This window comes from Diabrotica virgifera, chromosome 1 (genome assembly GCF_917563875.1).
Source record: "Diabrotica virgifera virgifera chromosome 1, PGI_DIABVI_V3a".
NCBI classification, from domain to species: Eukaryota; Metazoa; Arthropoda; class Insecta; order Coleoptera; family Chrysomelidae; genus Diabrotica; species Diabrotica virgifera.
The window spans coordinates 53,084,863-53,107,254 of record NC_065443.1 but is presented as its reverse complement, the minus strand read 5'-3'; the positions used below and the strand labels follow the sequence as shown (position 1 = coordinate 53,107,254).

The 22,392-nt window shown below is 33.8% G+C and overlaps 1 protein-coding gene across 2 annotated transcripts in view; it reads right to left on the bottom strand.

Annotated features, from left to right (window-relative positions):
• Positions 1-22,392, bottom strand: part of LOC114324950 (putative fatty acyl-CoA reductase CG5065) — a 150,563-nt gene that overhangs the window by 50,504 nt on the left and 77,667 nt on the right. For both annotated transcript variants that reach the window (XM_050655410.1, XM_050655450.1), the window contains exons 4-6: positions 15,171-15,325; positions 14,399-14,508; positions 4,150-4,342 (exon numbers count right to left, since the gene is read on the bottom strand). In XM_050655410.1, the coding sequence (XP_050511367.1) occupies positions 4,150-4,342; positions 14,399-14,508; positions 15,171-15,325 (458 nt within the window). The remainder of the gene's footprint in view (positions 1-4,149; positions 4,343-14,398; positions 14,509-15,170; positions 15,326-22,392) is intronic.

The following is a 22,392-nucleotide window of genomic DNA, read 5'->3' as shown; positions in this document are numbered from 1 at the left end:
AACAGGACCAACGTTGGTATTTTCTTCGAAACATTCCAAAAAATTCGAATTTTCGTAATGTTACAACCTGCCCCAATAGATGTTACAACTAGCCCCAAGCGCGGGGTAAGTTGTAACAATGCACTTTTTTTGGTAAAATGCTAGTTGATTAAAAAATAACAGTCTTCGTAACTTTTCTTCAGTTCAATTTTATTCAGAAAGAGTTAAACTAGCGTTTAGTGTTTAATTAGTGATAATTGGGAAAATAGCTTTCAAGATATATTTGATTTTATGAAAATTGTTACAACTAGCCCCCTGCTCCACTACATATATTATTATCATCGTTTGTTATTATTCTGGTAATAAACAATTTTTGCTTAAATGGCATTATACGGGTTGTGAATGGAAGCATTGTATTATCTCCTAACTTTAAAAAATTCTGTGGAACAATTGAAGGGCTAATTTTGTTTTATAGTAGTTTCGTATTATCTCGGAGGCATCTCCAAGATTTTGTTTTTTGAATTATCCGAATATCTCTTTTCTTGTATGGATTTCTCATGGAAATGTTTGAAAAATTCTAAGACCCATATAACACATGCGGAAGGAACACACTTCGAAACCCAAGGAAAAGTGGATCCAATTGCAACAAGACTGGCTGCAACACATAGGCAAAATTGGAATATATCTGACTAACAAACCATCGAGGAAGTGAACAAGAGTACGACAGGATAACAAGGAGGAATCAATTTTTAGTAGAGGAAAAATACTACCTACCTAAATCCAACCAAATTAGCTAAAGTTATCAGCAAACTTAAAGGATCCAGAGCTCCAGAAATGGAACGTATTACCAAAGAAAATATGTACTAGTAAAATTTTACAACATTTTTAGAGTTTGTCTAGAAAATGCGCGTTTTCTGAACAACTGAAAACATGAAAAGATCATCCCTCTGCTAAAACTGAAAACGAAGGGAAGAAAACCGGAAAACTACAGGCCAATATCCCTACTGATATCCTTAGGGAATATATTGGAGAAAAGGCTGATGAAACACGCAGAAAGAAAAAGAATCATACAGGAGGATCAATTTGGATCCAGAAAAGGAAGGAACTGCGAAGTGCGAACTAAAACTTGCTAGAGTTGTCTACGACACCAAAATCCGGTTTAAAAAGAGTCAGAAGACAGGAATGGCCATCCTGAATATAGAAGAGGCTCTGGAAGAAAGCCCCTATCTTCAAGTTATAAAGAACTAGGTTACCCAATTATTTCGTTAATATTTATGATAAATATTTAACTAATAGAACTTTTCAACTTTCAGCTGATCGAAAGATGTCCAACGTACCAGAAGTCCAGGAAGGGATGCCTCAGGGCAGTATTTTATCACCAATTTTATTTAACATTTTTGTTTCCGATTTACCACCAGATACAAGCCCTGTATGTAGACGATACAGTCATCTACACATCAGGAAAAGAAGACAGAAGAATTGCCTGAACCTTAAAAGACCACGTGGAGAGAATTTAAGAATTCGCGGACAAATGGAAGAACAAAATCAACGCAATGAAGATACAGTTTATCATTTTTACGCAGCAACGTAATCCACCAGCAGTAGAACTGACCATAAGAGGAAACGTCATCAGATCGAACCATTGGTCAAACACTTAAAGAGCCCATCTCGACAGAAAGCTGAACTTCACGATGCAGATGAAGCAAACCAAGGTAAAAGCCATGTTAGTAAAAAGACTAATACAACCTTATATTTTTAGGACCTCTCCCCTGACGAAGGCCAAGGAAATCCAGCTGTTTCAGGCCGACGTTAGGGCTGTGATGTTGTACGCAGTTCCAGTATGGAGTTCCACGGCAGAAACCAACTGGAGGAATTTAGAGGGGACAGGGACAGCATATTACCGGTTTCTAGATGGGTCAACATGGCAAGACCGAGTATCAAATGCAAACATCCGAGAAAGGCTCCAGTACACACTATTGAGGGATGCGGCCGTGAATAGGACAACATACTTCTTCCACCAGGTCACAAGAAGACTCCTAAAAACAGGAGACATTCTCGCCGGGAATCAGATACAGAGGATATATTTTATGTAAACATAGACTGATCGACCATCTGATCAAGTAATAGCCAGGTTGTTACAAAACCGGTAAGGAAAGTAGATACGATGCCGCAATAAGTAGGTACCTACAGAAAAAGAAATCCTGGTTCCAGCTGAACCAGCAATCCACAATTTAAGCAGTCCAAACGGTGAAGATGCAATGGAAGCTAATTATATCATATACGATACGATACAGTCCACGAAAAAATTCCTACACTCTAATGTATTATTTATATCAACTTAAGAATAAAAATCATCTTCTTACTTAACAATAAAACACGAAAACGTTTGTTTTCTATACTTCCACAAAATTTATTATATCTAAGTGACTACAGCTGTTTCGGCGGGGTGCCTTTCTCAAGTAATATAGTTTACAATGTGTTTGCCTTTTTAATCTTCAACTGAAGAGGTTGAGGAGTGGGGAGCTGTTTGTCTCGAGTTGGTCATTCAGAATTATATCTGTATTTTTCAGTTTATTAATTTCCATAGATTCTAAAAAAGATAGCTTAAGGCCTTTATTTTGAATATGTAGAATTTGAAACTCTTCATTGAAAGAATGATTATGATCTAGAAGGTGAAGTGCGTATGTAGAAGTGTCTGTTTTTCTATTGTTGAATGTCCTTTTGTGTTCTGCTATCCGTTTGTCAAAAGTTCTGCCAGTTTGACCGATGTACGTTTTCGGACAGTCACCACAAGTTAGTTTGTACACACCACTCTGTAGTTGCTTTCTCTTTCGGCTTTTATTGTTCTTAATATATTTGCTTAAGTTGTTGTTAGTTCTGAAAGCTGGTGTTATTCCTTTCTTTTTTATGTATCTGGCTATTGTTGTTGTTATCTTGCCAGTATATGTGAGAGAGCAGAAGGTACTGGGTTCTTTCTGTGGTGGTGGATACACTAATTTCAGGGCTTTCTTATGGAGTTTTTGGTTTAAAATTTTGTTAACTGTTTGTTCGTTATAGCCGTTGTTTACTGCAATTTGTTTAATGATGTTTAGTTCTATTTCGAAGTTATTTTTTGTCATGGGAATTTCTGTCAGTCTATGTATCATGCTATGGTAGGCTGCTAATTTGTGTTGTGTAGGATGGGATGATGAATTGTGTATAGTTGTGTCAGTATGGGTAGGTTTATGATATATGGAGAACTCATGTTTGTTGTGTAGTCTGGAAATCGTTACATCTAGAAAGTTTATAGAGTTATTCTGTTCTGTTTCTACTGTAAACTCAATATTATTATGAAGTGAATTAATATATGATAGAAATTGGTCAAGTTGTCTGTTAGTTCCTGTAAAGCATACTAGTATATCATCCACGTATCTCCACCAATATAAGAACTGTTTAAATACGGGATGTTTAGAAATTGTTGTTTCAAGTTGGTTCATAAATATATCTGATAGCAATGGGCTTAGAGGATTACCCATAATAAGTCCTGCACTGTTGTTTGTGTATATTTGATTATTGAATTCAAAATAGTCTTGATTTATGCAAATTTCAAGAAGGTGTAAAATTTCAGATGCAATGATCGGATTTGTACTATTATGGTCTAAAAGATTCTTAACTAAAACAACTACAGAGTGGTGTGTACAAACTAACTTGTGGTGACTGTCAGAAAACGTACATCGGTCAAACTGGCAGAACTTTTGACAAACGGATAGCAGAACACAAAAGGGCATTCAACAATAGAAAAACAGACACTTCTACATACGCACTTCACCTTCTAGATCATAATCATTCTTTCAATGAAGAGTTTCAAATTCTACATATTCAAAATAAAGGCCTTAAGCTATCTTTTTTAGAATCTATGGAAATTAATAAACTGAAAAATACAGATATAATTCTGAATGACCAACTCGAGACAAACAGCTCCCCACTCCTCAACCTCTTCAGTTGAAGATTAAAAAGGCAAACACATTGTAAACTATATTACTTGAGAAAGGCACCCCGCCGAAACAGCTGTAGTCACTTAGATATAATAAATTTTGTGGAAGTATAGAAAACAAACGTTTTCGTGTTTTATTGTTAGATAAAATGAACTTCCATCAAGTAACGGTCGAATCCATCAATCTTCTTACTTACTTAGTGGTAAGATAGTGCCATGCGTACATCATAATAGCACTAACCGTACAATCGATGGGAGCAAAATTTGCATAACTGTCACAATTCATATATACAGTTCTGATTACACCTTTTCCTGCTCCGACGAATATACCAGCAGGTCCTTGAAGGTTGTTTGTCCATCCAGGTATTGGATCTTTAAATGCCGGAATTACTAAAATGGAAAAATATATTTAGATTTATTTCATTTATAAAGTAATTTAAAATAAAGTACAAATTAAATAAAACAAAATATTTTTGCTTTAATCCTTCGTTGCTAACCTATTAGGCCTGGAACCCGCGTACCAAAAAAAGTTGATTAATAGCAAGGTGAAAATTGTTTAACAGCTTAACAGGGTCTAGTCGGACAAACTTTGATGAATGGGAACATTGGGACAGGGGAAGTTTTAATTGTAGAACGTGATTTTAATTGTGGAACGTGTCATCCTGACAAGTTTCTGATTGTGAAAACTAGAAGGTTGTTTTTAAGTTTATTCAATAGCAAACTTTATATTATAATTATGAAAAAATAAAAAATGTTTGTCCGACAAATATGTTGGGCATTTTAATAAGTCCGACACGTAGAACATGTCAAATGACAGGATTATATTGGTAGTAAATAGCAGTCTGATTTTTGCATGAGAGTTTAATGAAAGAGTAACAAATCAATTGGAAGTTCTGTCCGACAAAATACATGGGACTTTTTCGTAGTCTGACGTTCGAAACCTGTAACCTGTTCCACAATTATTAAAACTTCCCCTGTTCCAGTGTTCCCGTACATCAAAGTTTGTCCGACTAGACACCGTTAAGCTATTAACAATTTTTCAGCTTGCTAATGTATTAATAAACTTTTTTTTGGTACGCAAAATCTAAGCCTATAATAGTCTCAGACCGACAGCACCGAAATTTGTCGAAAACCGGCGATCCGTTTCGATCCAGAGGCGGATCTTAGTAGTAGAACGGTAGTAGCTTCTTGGAATGGCGTCTACTGCTGGTTAGTGTAACAGCAGTGTGACAGAGTGTGCATTTTTTCCGCTAGAATCAAAGTCTAGTAAGCTTGTTATTATTTTAAGGCTAGTAAACTTGTTATTTTTCTATTAAAAATTCGTATTACAGTCCGTTTTTGGCGTTTGTTTTTACTATAATAACGTAACTTTTTGTTACAGCATATTTCTCATGGCGATGGGAGATTATGCAAGAGAACAAGAGAAAATTCAAATGCTATGGATTGAGTTGGAGGATGAATCTGACAATGAACACATACAAGACGATGACGATGATGAGATCATTGTTTTTGACAAATTAGAAACTCCAGGCCACAATATTGACTCTGAGGAAGAATTTGAAGAAAATAGTCAGTTAGAAGCAAAATCATTGGTAGCTTGAGCCACTCTGCATCTGAAAATAAACAGCTCGTCAGAGGTTAGGGATATAGAAAATTATGCTCATTTTCATAGTTGCTTTTTTCGTGAACCAAAACGGATTCCCCTAATTTTTTTATTATGTTAGATTTTTCTTTAGTATTTAAATAGTTGTGCAAAGATTTACTCAAACTTTTTTTTATACCTACTTATACCGGGTGGAAAAACAGAAATGTTTTTCTTATGTTAACTTTGAGACACCTTGTAGTAAGGACGTGGTACAAATGTTAGTATTCATAGTCTTATATTTTGTGAACATTTTGTTTTTTGAATGTACCTGATATCTTTAGAAACAAAGAAGATAGGTGGTTTTACTCTTTAACATGTATTTTAACTGAAACAAAACTAAATTAACAATAAAAAATAACAGTTAAAAAAACTTTAAAAACAGAAAGGCACATAAGGTAAACAGTTTTTATTGACACCTATAAGAGTTACCCCCCATAATCGGTGCCGCCCAAAATCCCGACAGCCAAAATCCCGACAGCCAAAATCCCGACAGCCAAAATCCCGACGGCCAAAACACCGACACGCCAAAATCCCGACACGCCAGAATACCGACAGGGCAAAATCACAACATGCAACAATCCTCGCATAAGTAAAAATTCCGACTTTTGTTTAATACTTTTAATACAAAATACTGTTGTTTAGTAACAAAAAATAAAAAAACAGATGGCCATAAACAAAAAACAGGAAATAAATGAAACTTATCAAATCTTTCAGGATTCTGGCCTGTCGGGATTTTGGCCTGTCGGGATTCTGGCGTGTCGGGATTTTGACCGTCGGGATTGTGGCTGTCGGGATTTTGGTTGACGGGATTTTGGGGTAGACCCCCCCCCCCCATAATATCGTAAGAAACCGAATTGATTACATAACCATCAGTGAGCGTTGAAAATGTACAGAAATGCAGTAAAGTCTGTAAAAACCTGTCCTGGCGCCGATGTGCCATCTGATCATATTCTATTGTTAGCCGAAATAAAATTAAAGCTTAAACGGATAAAACAACAACGATCCTCTGACAAACTGGATACCGATTTTATTAGAAACAACAGTCAGGGGATTGTAAACAATTTAGAGAGCAATTTTGAGAATAGCGAACAACAAGAATCCATCGAGGATCATTGGAACCAAATCAAAACGATTATAAGCAACTCAACTCCAAACTTTAATGAGAACAATCAAAGGAAGCAACAGTGGAAGAACGATGAGATTTTGAATTTGATGGAAAAAAGACGCAAATTTAAGAACCAAAACATCGAAATGTATAAACGCATTAGTAAAGAGATAAGGACTAAGATACGAGCGGCAAAAGAACCATACTTTGAAGACAAATGTTTAGAATTGATGGATTCGACCGTTACTTGATGGAAGTTCATTTTATCTAACAATAAAACACTGAAAACGTTTGTTTTCTATACTTCCACAAAATTTATTATAACTAAGTGACTACAGCTGTTTCGGCGGAGTGCCTTTCTCAAGTGATATAGTTTACAATGTGTTTGCCTTTTTAAGTCTTCAACTGAAGAGGTTGAGGAGTGGGGAGCTGTTTGTCTCGAGTTGGTCATTCAGAATTATATCTGTATTTTTCAGTTTATTAATTTCCATAGATTCTAAAAAAGATAGCTTAAGGCCTTTATTTTGAATATGTAGAATTTGAAACTCTTCATTGAAAGAATGATTATGATCTAGAAGGTGAAGTGCGTATGTAGAAGTGTCTGTTTTTCTATTGTTGAATGCCCTTTTGTGTTCTGCTATCCGTTTGTCAAAAGTTCTGCCAGTTTGACCGATGTACGTTTTCGGACAGTCACCACAAGTTAGTTTGTACACACCACTCTGTAGTTGCTTTCTCTTTCGGCTTTTATTGTTCTTAATATATTTGCTTAAGTTGTTGTTAGTTCTGAAAGCTGGTGTTATTCCTTTCTTTTTTATGTATCTGGCTATCTTTGTTGTTATCTTGCCAGTATATGTGAGAGAGCAGAAGGTACTGGGTTCTTTCTGTGGTGGTGGATACACTAATTTCAGGGCTTTCTTATGGAGTTTTTGGTTTAAAATTTTGTTAACTGTTTGTTCGTTATAGCCGTTGTTTACTGCTATTTGTTTAATGATGTTTAGTTCTGTCTCGAAGTTATTTTTTGTCATGGGAATTTCTGTCAGTCTATGTATCATGCTATGGTAGGCTGCTAATTTGTGTTGTGTAGGATGGGATGATGAATTGTGTATAGTTGTGTCAGTATGGGTAGGTTTATGATATACGGAGAACTTATGTTTGTTGTGTAGTCTGGAAATCGTTACATCTAGAAAGTTTATGGAGTTATTCTGTTCTGTTTCTATTGTAAACTCAATATTATTATGAAGTGAATTAATATATGATAGAAATTGGTCAAGTTGTCTGTTAGTTCCTGTAAAGCATACTAGTATATCATCCACGTATCTCCACCAATATAAGAACTGTTTAAATACGGGATGTTTAGAAATTGTTGTTTCAAGTTGGTTCATAAATATATCTGATAGCAATGGGCTTAGAGGATTACCCATAATAAATCCTGCACTGTTATTTGTGTATATTTGATTATTGAATTCAAAATAGTCTTGATTTATGCAAATTTCAAGAAGGTGTAAAATTTCAGATGCAATGATCGGATTTGTACTATTATGGTCTAAAAGATTTTTAACTAAAACAAAAGTTTCTGTAGGAGGAACACTAGGAAAAAGATTTTTTACGTCAAATGAAATTAGTCTTGAGTTGTTGGGCAATTGAAAATGTTGTATTTTATTAACTAGTTCTAGTGTATTTTTTACGGTGAATTTAGGTGAAAATTTAGTGTATTCTGTAATAATATCTGACAGTTTTTTTGAAAGTTTATATGACGGAGCTGTATAAAAAGAAACTACAGGTCTTATTGGGTGGTCAGGTTTGTGTAGTTTAATAAAAGAGTATAATTTAGGAGGTTGTGGGTTCATAATATTAAGGTATTTCTGTTCTGTTGGATTTAGTATTGATTTTGAATTTTCAATGGCTAGTTTAATTTGTTTTCGGTATTTTTCTGTGGGGTCTTTGTTTAGTTTTATACTGTTTTGGTTAGTTAAAAATTCTATTGTTTTGTTATTATAGTCTCGTTTGTCGATATCAATAGTAGTGTTACCTTTGTCTGCTTTTGTAAATATTATGTCATGTTTTATTGATTTATTTTTAATTGAAACGGCTATTTGGTTTTCTTTGAAACAGGAATTATTAGTTTCACTATATACATCAGTAATAGATTTTGAAATGATGCGTTAAACAAAACTGCCAAAAACATAGAAAAAAGCATTATTTCAAAATCTATTACTGATGTATGTAGTGAAACTAATAATTCCTGTTTCAAAGAAAACCAAATAGCCGTTTCAATTAAAAATAAATCAATAAAACATGACATAATATTTACAAAAGCAGACAAAGGTAACACTACTATTGCTATCGACAAACGAGACTATAATAACAAAACAATAGAATTTTTAACTAACCAAAACAGTATAAAACTAAACAAAGACCCCACAGAAAAATACCGAAAACAAATTAAACTAGCCATTGAAAATTCAAAATCAATACTAAATCCAACAGAACAGAAATACCTTAATATTATGAACCCACAACCTCCTAAATTATACTCTTTTATTAAACTACACAAACCTGACCACCCAATAAGACCTGTAGTTTCTTTTTATACAGCTCCGTCATATAAACTTTCAAAAAAAACTGTCAGATATTATTACAGACTACACTAAATTTTCACCTAAATTCACCGTAAAAAATACACTAGAACTAGTTAATAAAATACAACATTTTCAATTGCCCAACAACTCCAGACTAATTTCATTTGACGTAAAAAATCTTTTTCCTAGTGTTCCTCCTACAGAAACTTTTGTTTTAGTTAAAAATCTTTTAGACCATAATAGTACAAATCCGATCATTGCATCTGAAATTTTACACCTTCTTGAAATTTGCATAAATCAAGACTATTTTGAATTCAATAATCAAATATACACAAATAACAGTGCAGGACTTATTATGGGTAATCCTCTAAGCCCATTGCTATCAGATATATTTATGAACCAACTTGAAACAACAATTTCTAAACATCCCGTATTTAAACAGTTCTTATATTGGTGGAGATACGTGGATGATATACTAGTATGCTTTACAGGAACTAACAGACAACTTGACCAATTTCTATCATATATTAATTCACTTCATAATAATATTGAGTTTACAATAGAAACAGAACAGAATAACTCCATAAACTTTCTAGATGTAACGATTTCCAGACTACACAACAAACATGAGTTCTCCGTATATCATAAACCTACCCATACTGACACAACTATACACAATTCATCATCCCATCCTACACAACACAAATTAGCAGCCTACCATAGCATGATACATAGACTGACAGAAATTCCCATGACAAAAAATAACTTCGAGATAGAACTAAACATCATTAAACAAATAGCAGTAAACAACGGCTATAACGAACAAACAGTTAACAAAATTTTAAACCAAAAACTCCATAAAAAAGCCCTGAAATTAGTGTATCCACCACCACAGAAAGAACCCAGTACCTTCTGCTCTCTCACATATACTGGCAAGATAACAACAAAGATAGCCAGATACATAAAAAAGAAAGGAATAACACCAGCTTTCAGAACTAACAACAACTTAAGCAAATATATTAAGAACAATAAAAGCCGAAAGAGAAAGCAACTACAGAGTGGTGTGTACAAACTAACTTGTGGTGACTGTCCGAAAACGTACATCGGTCAAACTGGCAGAACTTTTGACAAACGGATAGCAGAACACAAAAGGGCATTCAACAATAGAAAAACAGACACTTCTACATACGCACTTCACCTTCTAGATCATAATCATTCTTTCAATGAAGAGTTTCAAATTCTACATATTCAAAATAAAGGCCTTAAGCTATCTTTTTTAGAATCTATGGAAATTAATAAACTGAAAAATACAGATATAATTCTGAATGACCAACTCGAGACAAACAGCTCCCCACTCCTCAACCTCTTCAGTTGAAGACTTAAAAAGGCAAACACATTGTAAACTATATCACTTGAGAAAGGCACTCCGCCGAAACAGCTGTAGTCACTTAGTTATAATAAATTTTGTGGAAGTATAGAAAACAAACGTTTTCAGTGTTTTATTGTTAGATAAATGTTTAGAAATTGAAGAGTTGCAGACAAAACATGACTGATTCATTTAATATGTATAAAAAAATAAAAGCACTCACCAGTCGGAACAAAAAACATGCAAATTACATCGTTGATAGAGACGGAAAACTGATTATCCCTGATTTGGATAAAATAGACAGATGGAAAGACTACATTGAGGAACTGTTTAATGATGAAAGGCCCGAGCTTGAAATTAACGAAGTAGTTACAGGACCTGACGTAGGTAACTATGGACGAAATTGAACAAGCAATAAGATTATCAAAGACCAGAAAAGCGACGGTACCAGACGAAATACCGAGTGAAATAATAAAGCTCTTCGAAAGTAAAGATCTGTCCTTCAACTTTTTAATAAAGTTTATCAAACTGGCTATATACCAACGGATTGGCTGCTCTCTAGGATGTACCAAAAAATAGAAGAACAGCTTGATGATACACAGTTTGGATTCCGCAATAACCTTGGGACCAGAGAAGCACTGTTTAGTATTCAGGTTATGGTACAGACATGCAGAGATGTCGGACATCCGGTTTATATGTGTTTCATTTACTTTGAGAAGGTCTTTGATCGGGTAAAACATACTGAAATGATTGCTATTCTTCAGAAAGTGGGTATTGATGATAAAGACCTGCGCATTATCAAAAATCTTTACTGGCATCAACGTGCAAACATTAGGATTGGCCGGGACACGTCTGAAGAACTTCAAATACGAAGAGGAGTAAGGCAGAGCTGCATTTTGTCCCCACTAATATTTAACATCTATTCTGAGTTTGTTTTCAATAAAGCAGTGGATAATGCTCAATGTGGTATCAAAATGAATGGCTTCAATATTAATAATTTGAGATATGCAAATGACACGGTGTTAATTGCGAGCAATTATGAAGACCTTCAACATCTGATTAATACGATTACCACAACGTGTGATGAATATGGACTCAAACTAAACACCGCAAAGACCAAGGTGATGGTTGTCAGTAAGACGCCAATACACCCGGTAGTAGTAACAGCTTATGGTGAACAATTAGAGAGAACTAACAGTATCAGCTACCTTGGTTGTAATCTAAATGAGAACTGGGACATGAGCAAAGAAATTAGAATACGTATAGAGAAGGCCAGAGCTGCATTCTTTAAGATAAAGAAACTTTTATGTGGAAACAACATTACTCTGAATCTTAAAATTATATTAGTGAGATGTTATGCGTTCTCTACTCGTTTGTACGGTGTCGAAGGTTGGACTTTAACAGATACTCTTCTCAAGAAATTGGAAGCGTTTGAAATTTGGGTATACCGAAGAATCCTACGAATAAGTTGGGTGGATAGAGTTCGTAACGAAGTTGTTTTGCACTGGATGGGAAAAGTCACGGAAGTCGTCAGAACAGTTAAAAATCGAAAACTTAAATATTTTGACCATATTATGCGACACCCAGAGAGATATAATATACTCCATTTAATAATACAAGACAAGGTAGACGGAAGAAGAGGGCCAGGTCGAAGAAGAACGTCATGGCTTAAAAACCTAAGAGAATGGTATAACAGATCCTCTCCATCGCTTTTCCGAGCTGCCGTGAACAAAATTGCTATAGCCAATTTGATAGCCAACGTTAAATAATCGAGCACGGTACATGAAGAAGACGATACGAGTTAATTGTCGACCAGGTAAGCGATATGCACAGCGCAACATAAAAGAGAGGAGATTGTTTAACGGAGGCTCTGTGACGTTTTGGGGTGGAATTTTCTTAAGAATAAGTACGGATTTGGTCTCTACGTGGAGGCTCTTTAAATAGCGAGAGGTACATAACACAGACTTTTTTAAACACCCTGTTCCTTTTGCACTCTATGTAGAAAATAATTTCATCTTAGTGGTATAATAAGATATGCTCTTGTCACGTATCGCATGTAGTCTGTTAAAACACATATTAAAGAGTAAAACCGTCTAGTTTCATTGTTATTAAAGATATCAGAGAAATTAAAAAAAACTAATAATTCACAAAATATGAGCCTACAACATAATATCGATGTACACCCATCTTTGTGTCTTTTCCTCCCTATTTAACTAGTCTTTTCCTCCCTATTTTGAGAACTAAAGGTTCTCAAACTTTTGTTTCGGTTAAAATACGTCATGTTAAACTACAAAACCGTCTATTTTTTTGTTTTTAAAGATATCAGGGACAATCAAAAAACAAAATGTTTACAAAATATAAGACTATAACAAGATGATGATGTATACTCATATTTGTACCTCGTCCTCCCTACAGGGTGTCTCAAACGTGGGTGCCTAAGAAAACATTTCTTTTCTTCCACCCGGTATAAGTACAAAAAATAAATTTGAGTTAACCTTTGCCCAACTGTGTAAATACTAAAGAAAAATCTAAAATAATAAAAAACCATTAGCGGAATCCGTTAATCTGTTTACGAAAAACTCAACTATGAAAATGAGCATAATTTTCGATATCCCTAACTTTTGACGAGCAGTTCAGGGAGAACTTAAATGTAATAAAAGCGTTTTGGTAAAATTGTGGGTTGTGAGCTAGGCCACTTTGCATCTCATAGTGTCAAATATGCATATAATGTTTCGCGAGCAGAATCCTTGTGTTAAGCCGGAAATATTCTGTAGTTTACCTAATAGCTAAAAGCCTCTGTTAATTACTTACCCCAATGTCATTATAGGAAACACTTGCATTTATTCAATTTTTAAATCATATAGGTATATAATACTGTGACGTGTTTTTGTCACCCGACTGTTTTCAGCTCCTATATTTATTATAATTTAACAAAAAGGGTCTTGTTCGCCGAATTTGATTTATGAATGCATTTAAAAGGGGCACCTTTTTAACAGGTATATTAACCTCAATATTTCTTTCTAGAAAATGCTTATTTGATATTTATGTAAATAACTCTTCGATTGTTATCCTAGAATAAGATGAATTCTTCCGTAATAATGTTTCTTATTCTGGAACATTGTAATAATGTATAAATAGGGCTTTTTGGAATTAGTAAGTCAGTTGTGAATTTGAATACGTCGGTGTACTGTGATATGTATCGGGCGCGCTATATTTTTGTGATTGTAATTATGTAAATAAATTATTATATTTGGTGTAATAAATAAATTAGATATCGTAGTTTGTAAAATAAAAGATATAAATTCAGTGTCTTTCATTTGTTTAGAAGTAAGTTATTAAAAATAAATAAAGTCAACTAAAATTAAACTTAGTGTCTAAAAACATAAATAATGAAATAGTAAAGTCAACCGCGTAAAAGTCAGTTTTGAAACAATACCGTTTAGGTTAGGTAAGGTACTATAAACAGGTTGTTAGAGTCCATTTACGCGACGACGGGAGTCCATTACACAAACAACATAATGTAGTTTATAGCAATTTGAAAGAAAGATACGACCAGGAGATTGGGCCGATAGATGTGAATGTAATGCAAATTGCGAACGAAAAATCAAACAGATATTTAAAAATTTGTTCTGAGGAAACTATTGTACAGTCAAACATAGTATTTTGATACTATTCTGTGGTAATTAAAAACTGTTGTGGTTTTATGTTTTATTTTATCATATATTACATATAATCTAAAAGCATAACTTACCTATAGCAGGTCTGCAAATAATAATAGGCAACTTTTTAGCCTTTTCGTATACCAAAGATTCCGATAGAGCTTTTGAAAATGTGTAGGTGTTGGGAATATCGCCTAATAACCTGAAAATATGGATTGCATTACTATATGCCTACTAGAAAATTTACAAACAATTTGCACCTATTCTATTTTATTTTATACTATTTCATTAAAAGGTGTAGGTTATTGATTATATTCAAAATAAGAGAGATAAAAGGAACTGCAACGTTAACGGGGTTTTATTACTTCATATAGATAATTGACCTCTAAATATGAAAAAACTGCGGAGTGCTACCATTTAAAGGGGTACGTTTTTGAAAAAGAGGTGAATTAGTCCCTAGACACAGGGTGCATTAGGGTGACTAATTTGCACTTTTTGTACAAGTGCGTCTAGAGAAAAATGGTTCTAGGTTAAATTTACTATCGAAATATCATACACGGTGGTCGCGCGATGAGAGAATATGTCACGTAAAGGGCACTGACTTAACAATGTCTCTATACTAAGTCAACTGAACCGCCATCTGAGCAGACGAGTCTATTCGACTGTAGAGGAAGGATAATTAGGAGACTAGAAGAAACTACAGCTTGTGTAATTTACCGGGGAAAAAGTTGTGTGGAATAACCTGAAACCGTGAGAGAAAATCTCATATAGAGTCCAATGATGGGTTAAGGGTATTAGTCAATACAATTTAAGTAAAATAGCTACATTTATCAAGTAAGTTTACAATTTTGTTCCTAAACTTACTTTTTTGTTAAAGCATCAGTCAAATCATCTTCTTTGAGCCAGTTTATACTGCTTAGAACTTCATGCGGATTCGCTGGAGGAGGATACTCCTTCTCAAATGTAATGCCGTCTTTGTTATTTGGAAAAGCATAGGCTGTTGATACGTGAATAAATAACTAAAACAATATAGGAGAGTGTCAGAAAATAGAAAAAATAAATACGGTGAGATTTCTTTTTCACTCATCAGGATGAGCTTGTGAGTAACTCAAATTAAAAAAAAAAACGTTCCATTCATCTGACAATTATTATATACATACCTACATAAGACAATATATCAGTGTACGCTGGTAGCGACCATATACAGGGTGTCCCGAAAAGATTGGTCATAAATTATACCACAGATTCTGGGGTCAAAAATAGGTTGATTGAACCTCACTTACCTATATACAATAGTGCACACAAAAAAAGTTACAGCCCTTTGAAGTTACAAAATGAAAATCGATTTTTTTTCATATATCGAAAACTCTCAAAAATTTTTTATTGAAAATTGACATGTGGCATTTTTACGACAGCAATATCTTAAAAAAAAAATTAAGTAAAATTTGTGCACCCCATACAAATTTTATGGGGGTTTTGATCCCTTAAACCCCCCCAACCTTTTGTGTACGTTCCAATTAAATTATTATTGTGGCACTATTAGTCAAACACATTATTTTTAAAACTTTTTTGCCTCTTAGTACTTTTTCGATAAGCCAGTGTTTATCGAGATATTTTGAATATTTGTCGAATCCACCACATATTTGTATATGGTTCAGTACGGTTATAGAGACCTGTTAATAATCTGAAAATTTATTTATAATTTACATTTTTAGGTATATTTTGAAAAAGAAGCTACATCTCGATAAAAGGTGACTTATGAACAAAAGACTAAGAGACAAAAGTTTTAAAAACACTGTGTTTAACTAATGGTACCACAATAATAGTTTAATTGGAACGTACACAAACATTAGGGGGGTTTAAAGGAACAAAACCCCCATAAAATTTTTACGTAAATATATTGAAAAAGAAGCCGCATCTCAATAAAAACTGGCTTATCGAAAAAATACTAAGAGGCAAAAAAAGTTTTAAAAACGTTGTGTTTAACTAATGGTACCACAATAATGAATTAATTGGAACGTACACAAAAGTTTGGGGGGGTTTAAGGGAACAAAATCCCCATAAATCTGTTATGGGGTGGACAAATTTCACTATAATTTTGTTTTAAGATGCTCCTGACATAAGAATTATACATGTCCATTTTCAATAAAAAATCTCTAATAGTTTTCGATATATTGAAAAAAATCGATTTTCATTTTGTAACTTCAAAGGGCTGTAACTTTTTTTGTGAGCACATTTGTACTAAGGTAAGTTAGGTTCAATCGAACTATTTTTGACCCCAGAATGTGTGGTATAATTTATGACCATTCTTTTCGGGACACCCTGTATACAGTGTAATGCGTTAATAAAGATTTGTGATATAGACCTCTTTAACTGTAGTGTAAGAGATATTAAAAAATGTTATGAATAGATAAGTGATGGACTCAATTTTAAAATTTTATTAATTTGTGTCTTTTTTTTAATGTGTTTACTTTCTGTGTTTTTATTTTGTACTTGTGTGTATATTGTTATACCAAGTGAGTGATGAGCACTCTTACATGTAATTACTACCTAGGTAGGTGGTGTTTGTAAGTTTTAATAAATTAATAAATAAATAACCGGCAAAATAACGCAAAAAAATGGAAAACATAATACATTGTAAAGTAAAAAGAGATGAATCTAATAGAGGTGGAAATTATCGATATAAATGTATAAATACACCTTTACACATCTGTGACAGGAGTATTTTATAAAATTTTATAGTATTTTATAAAATTCTCCTGTCACAGCGACAGTTGTCGTACTCCTCTGATATATCTAAAGGTGGGAAATCATGTAATGTAAGGTTAATTTATACGTTTATGTCGATAATTTCCATCTCTACTAGTTTCATCTCTTTTTACTTCACAATGTATTATGTTTTCTATCTTTTGCGTTATTTTGCCGCTTATTAGCGCGCTCATCACTGTATAAAAAGCACGTAATACTCGTAATATGAAAATTTATTTATAATTAAATTTTGTTAAGTACCTACTTAGAATTTTTGAAACGTATTAAAAAAGAGGCCACATCTCGATAAAAACATTGTGTTTAACAAATGGTACCACAATATTAATTTAATTAGAACGTACTCAAACATTTGGGTGGATTTCAGAGAACAAAACTCCCATAAAATTTTTATGGATTGCACTAATTTCACTATTATTTTTCTTAAGATGTTTCAGCCATAAGACAGCCACATGTTCATTTGTAATACAAAATCTCTAACAATTTTCGATATATTGGAAAAATAGATTTTCATTTTGTAACTTCAAAGGGCTGTAACTTTTAATATGTACTTACACATTTGTACTAAGTGCGAAATTACACGGTTCACTTTTGCCATTCAATTTGGATGAAGCAACGAAATTGATCCATGTAAACATAAAAGTGAATCATTCCATGTCACTGAATATTGTCGTTCAATGGCGTTGAAAGAATTTAACATGGGCAATATTTTCACTTTTAACGTTCAATCTTCAACGTGCGGAACGAGAAATGAATGTGTAAGTGTAAAAACAAGAATTGCATGATTCACTTTTACAGCGTATTATTATAAAAGGAAGAGTACACGTCTCTGTTACTGGAACATTTAAAAAAGTATTCGTAAGTGTCTATCGAATTGTACAACGAAGGGTTATAAAAACCGAGATCGAGAAAGAAGACATAAAATTGAAAATTAAAAGTATGAGTATTCGTTATACTTGTGAGTTAACAAAGATACGTAAATCACAAATGATCAATATACGTACAAACGATCAACGTAAGGCTTGTCTTCTTAATACTTATGATCGCACACACCAACGATGGCATTTCCGTAGCTTCTTTGTCGATAATTATTTTATGCGACTCCTAAACGCATGACTTCATTCGACGACATCTTTCGAAGGATAATATGTGTTGAACAGTTCACTTTCCAGATACCGTGTAAATAGAATTGTGATTCAATTTGGTTGAACCGTGTAATTTCGGCTTAACCCTTATCCGGGCAAGGTGGGCCCGGCGGGCCCGAGACGCCAATTCTCTTATCATAAACTGATAAAATAAAAATTTTATTGAATTTTATGCATCACTGAATTTGTTTACAAGTGTGTTTCCTTCAACACAGTCATGAGCTATTCAAAATATTCATTATCATTTTTGACATTTTTGCGTCGAAAAAATTTTGTCACTTAAAGGGGCAATACGGGCCTGTCGGGTAAGTTAATCTGGCAGTCAGGTAATGTTTTTGTGGATTATGTAAAAGACTTTTATGATTCCGGACATCCAATAATAAAGTCTAAACGTGCAACAAACAATTTAAACATCTCCTTGATATGAACATCAAAGAGATGCTTACAATAGGTGTTATATATATTCTAAATGAATTGTAAAAACTGATAATGATTGTTGGAATGTAATAGTATTTTTAGGTAGGTACCTATACATATTTTGCAATAAATAATGCATCTGCTATCAGTCGTTTGATACCGATGTTAGTGTCGACAACTACTAAGCCAGTAAAATTATATTGAAATACAGTGAAAGTAGATAGTGCGAATAAAATGTCCCGAAAACCATTATCAGCTGCAGAACTGCAAGATATTGCTAATAATTTATGGGATTCCGATGATGAAGATTCTCCTGAAGTAGTTGGCATTGAAAGTGACTCTGAAATTGAAGATCATCTTTCGGAAGCAAGTGAAGAGGATGATCAGCAAGTAGTATTGAGTGATAATGAAGAAGAATGTGTAGCTACCAGTTCCCAGATTTCAGAGTGTGTAATTTTTGAAACTAAGGATGGAACTAACTGGAAGAGTCAACCACAACCGACAGGACGTATGCGATCCTGCGACATAATAAAAAGCAAAGTACACAAAGTAATGTTAGCCCCTGGTCAAAGTGTGGATGATCCTGTTGATTCCTTTTGTTTGTTTGTGAACGAAATAGTGAGGTGTACAAATAAAGAAGCCGAAAAAGTCCTGGGGATAGAGAACTGGACATATTGAGCTCTATAGAGATCTATGCCTTTATTGGACTCCTACTAACTGCAGGGCACCTGAGTTTCAACAATCATCATGTAGATATACTTTGGAGTAAGTTTTATGGGCCTACTATATTTTCTCTTTTATACTCTTTTCTCAGAAGGGTTTTCACACAATAATGAAAGGCAACAACACCGCAATCTTTTTCCAGGGTATGCGTAAATACCAATCCGTCTTTTAAAATAAAATGGCCTATTAAATTTACAAAAGATTTTATTTATTCATTAATTACGTCTTCTTTGGCTCCAAATCTTTATTACTTGTAAATAAATATTTTTTCTACAAAAGTTTTTTTGCATTTCATTATTTTGTGCAAATCCTTCAGGTAGATCGCACACTCGAGGTAGACCGCATAGGTACTATAGTAGCACCTTTTTTAATCTAGAGAATTTAAATTTATATATATATATATATATATATATATATATATATATATATATATATATATATATATATATATATATATCCCGTTCACAGCGTAATACGCCTTTGGGTTCCCGTTCGCCAAGCCTGTCTATTCTGCCAGTCTTCTTCAGATAGATTTCTTGCTGACATTGCTTTTGAGATTCCTTGGATCCATGTTGTTGGTGGTCGTCCTCGTTTTCTTTTCTCTGGTGGTACCCATTCTAATATCTTTTTGGGTAGTCTTTCTTCCCTCATACGTCTAACATGTCCGTACCATATTAGTTGTTGTTTTTTGATGTCTTCTATAATTGATCTTTGTACTTTCATTTGTCTCCTGATGTCCTCATTTTTCACATGTTCTAATCTAGACTTTCCCGCTGCTCTCCTCCAAAAATCCATTTCAACTGCCAATAGGTTACCTTTAAGTTTTTGTGATAACTGCCACACTTCTGAGCCATAGACGATTACTGGTTTTAATATGGTATTATATATTCGTTTTTTCGTTTCCGGTCTTATATTTTTTTGCCATAATACTGAATTCAACGCACCTATAACTTGTTTTCCTTTGGTTATTCTGTCTTTTATGGCTTCATCACTTCGTCCTGTCTTTGTCAGTTTTACCCCCAAATATGTACATTGGTCACATTTCTTAATAGTTTCATCTTCTAAGTCGAGGTCATCTGGATTATTTTCTCCTCCTACGCAAAGATATTGTGTTTTTTGGACATTTACTTCGAGGCCCCATTTTTTGTACTCTTCCATTAGTTTTCTAGCCATATACTCCAGGTCTTCTTTGTCTTGGGCAATAACTACCTGGTCATCTGCATAGTGCAACGTATATAACGTTTCATCCCCAATAGATAGCCCCATCCCTTTACACTTCTTCTTCCAGTGCCTGAGTGCTTCATCGATATATATGTTGAAACAGTATGGGAGATAAACATGGGGAATTTAAATTTAACTTTAATAAAAAATCAAAAATGAACATTAGACATATGGGTAAATATGAATAGTACATTAAAGAACAGAGGTGGGCCCAACGGACCCGAGTTGCCCGGTTACGTAAGTAAAATGTGTTGCCCGGATAAGGGTTAAGAGGAAACAGTAGCGATCAAAAGGTAGCAAAAACGCGTTCCAAGATTGCGGCTGTAATTTTGAATATTTTTTCGAGATATTTGGCACACGTATTCGTAATATAATAAAGAATGGCGGTACAGAGCCCAATTTGAAAAATGTATTAATGTGTGGAAATTACTCTGTAATTAAATACAATATTAAAAAAACGAACCTGTACCGCCATTACGAAGAACAAAAAAATACACGTTCTTCAAATAAACTTTTTTATCCGATGCCTAGATTTTGTGTCATTGTGGAACTACTAAAATTTTTTATTTCATTAGTAGTTCCAAAATGACACAAAATCTAGGCATCGGATAAAAAAGTTTATTTGAAGAAAGTGTATATTTTGTTCTTCTTAATGGCGGTACAGGCTCGTTTTTTTAATATTGCATTTAATTACAGAATAATTTCCACATATTAATATATTTTTCAAATTGGGCTCTGTACCGCCATTCTTCATTATATTACGAATACGTGTGCCAAATATCTCGAAAAAATATTCAAAATTACAGCCGCAATCTTGGAACGCGTTTTGGCTACCTGTTGATCGCTACTGTATCACCTTAAGGTAAGTTAGGTACAGTCGAACTATTTTTGGTCCCAGAATATGTGATTTAATTTATGACCTAAATTTTTGTTACACCCTGTATATTTTGAACGAGTTTACTTACACGTTCAGAAAGATAAAACTGGTTAGGGTTAGGTATTAGTTTAAATGCCCAAAAACGTGAAATAATCTTGGCATGGTATAGATATTCTAAAAACAGTACGTATCTATAGTACCTATGTACATAAATTTTCGATGTTAAATTCTTTCACTTGTTTTCGTTAAAGCAAATAATAATATCCCATGACATTTTTATTAATATTTATGTACAACTAAAAAAATATTTCAAACTACTATTAAAAATGTAATAAATACATAAATGAGGTACTAATAAGATAACCTTAGTTAGAAAGCAATTTGTTCGTGAAACCAGCTAACTTAAGTACTAGTCCAGGCTGTATCGTCGCCCCCGTTAGATAAATGATTCCGATTCGTTTCTTTTCCACAAACCTACTCAAAAAGAAGCCCTTGTAACAAATCCACAGGGTGCCGGGAGGTGCCGCGGTCGGAATTTTTTTAAACAAATTTAAAAAATCAATTTTTTCACTTTGCACAAATTTTCTTTAGATTATTTGGGTCATTATGAGCAAAAAAGGTCTCTTATGATTTTTCTCCAAAATTGAGAGTTACCTATATGCGATTTAAAATTTGAAAAACGCGAAAATGGCGATTTTCAAGACTTAATAACTTGGTTAAAAATTATTATTATGAAAGTCAGAAAGTGACTAAATCAAAGTCTAAAGCCCCCCTATATGATTGTTATTGCTTTATTACTAAGCTGTTATTTTAAATTATTGGCCGCCAATGTGAGTGCGAGTAAGATTCACCATTGGACTGCCGGAATGGTATAGTACCCTCGGAGATCCGTGGAAAAAATTTACACCCAAAATAACAAAATTCAGTTTGGCAACAC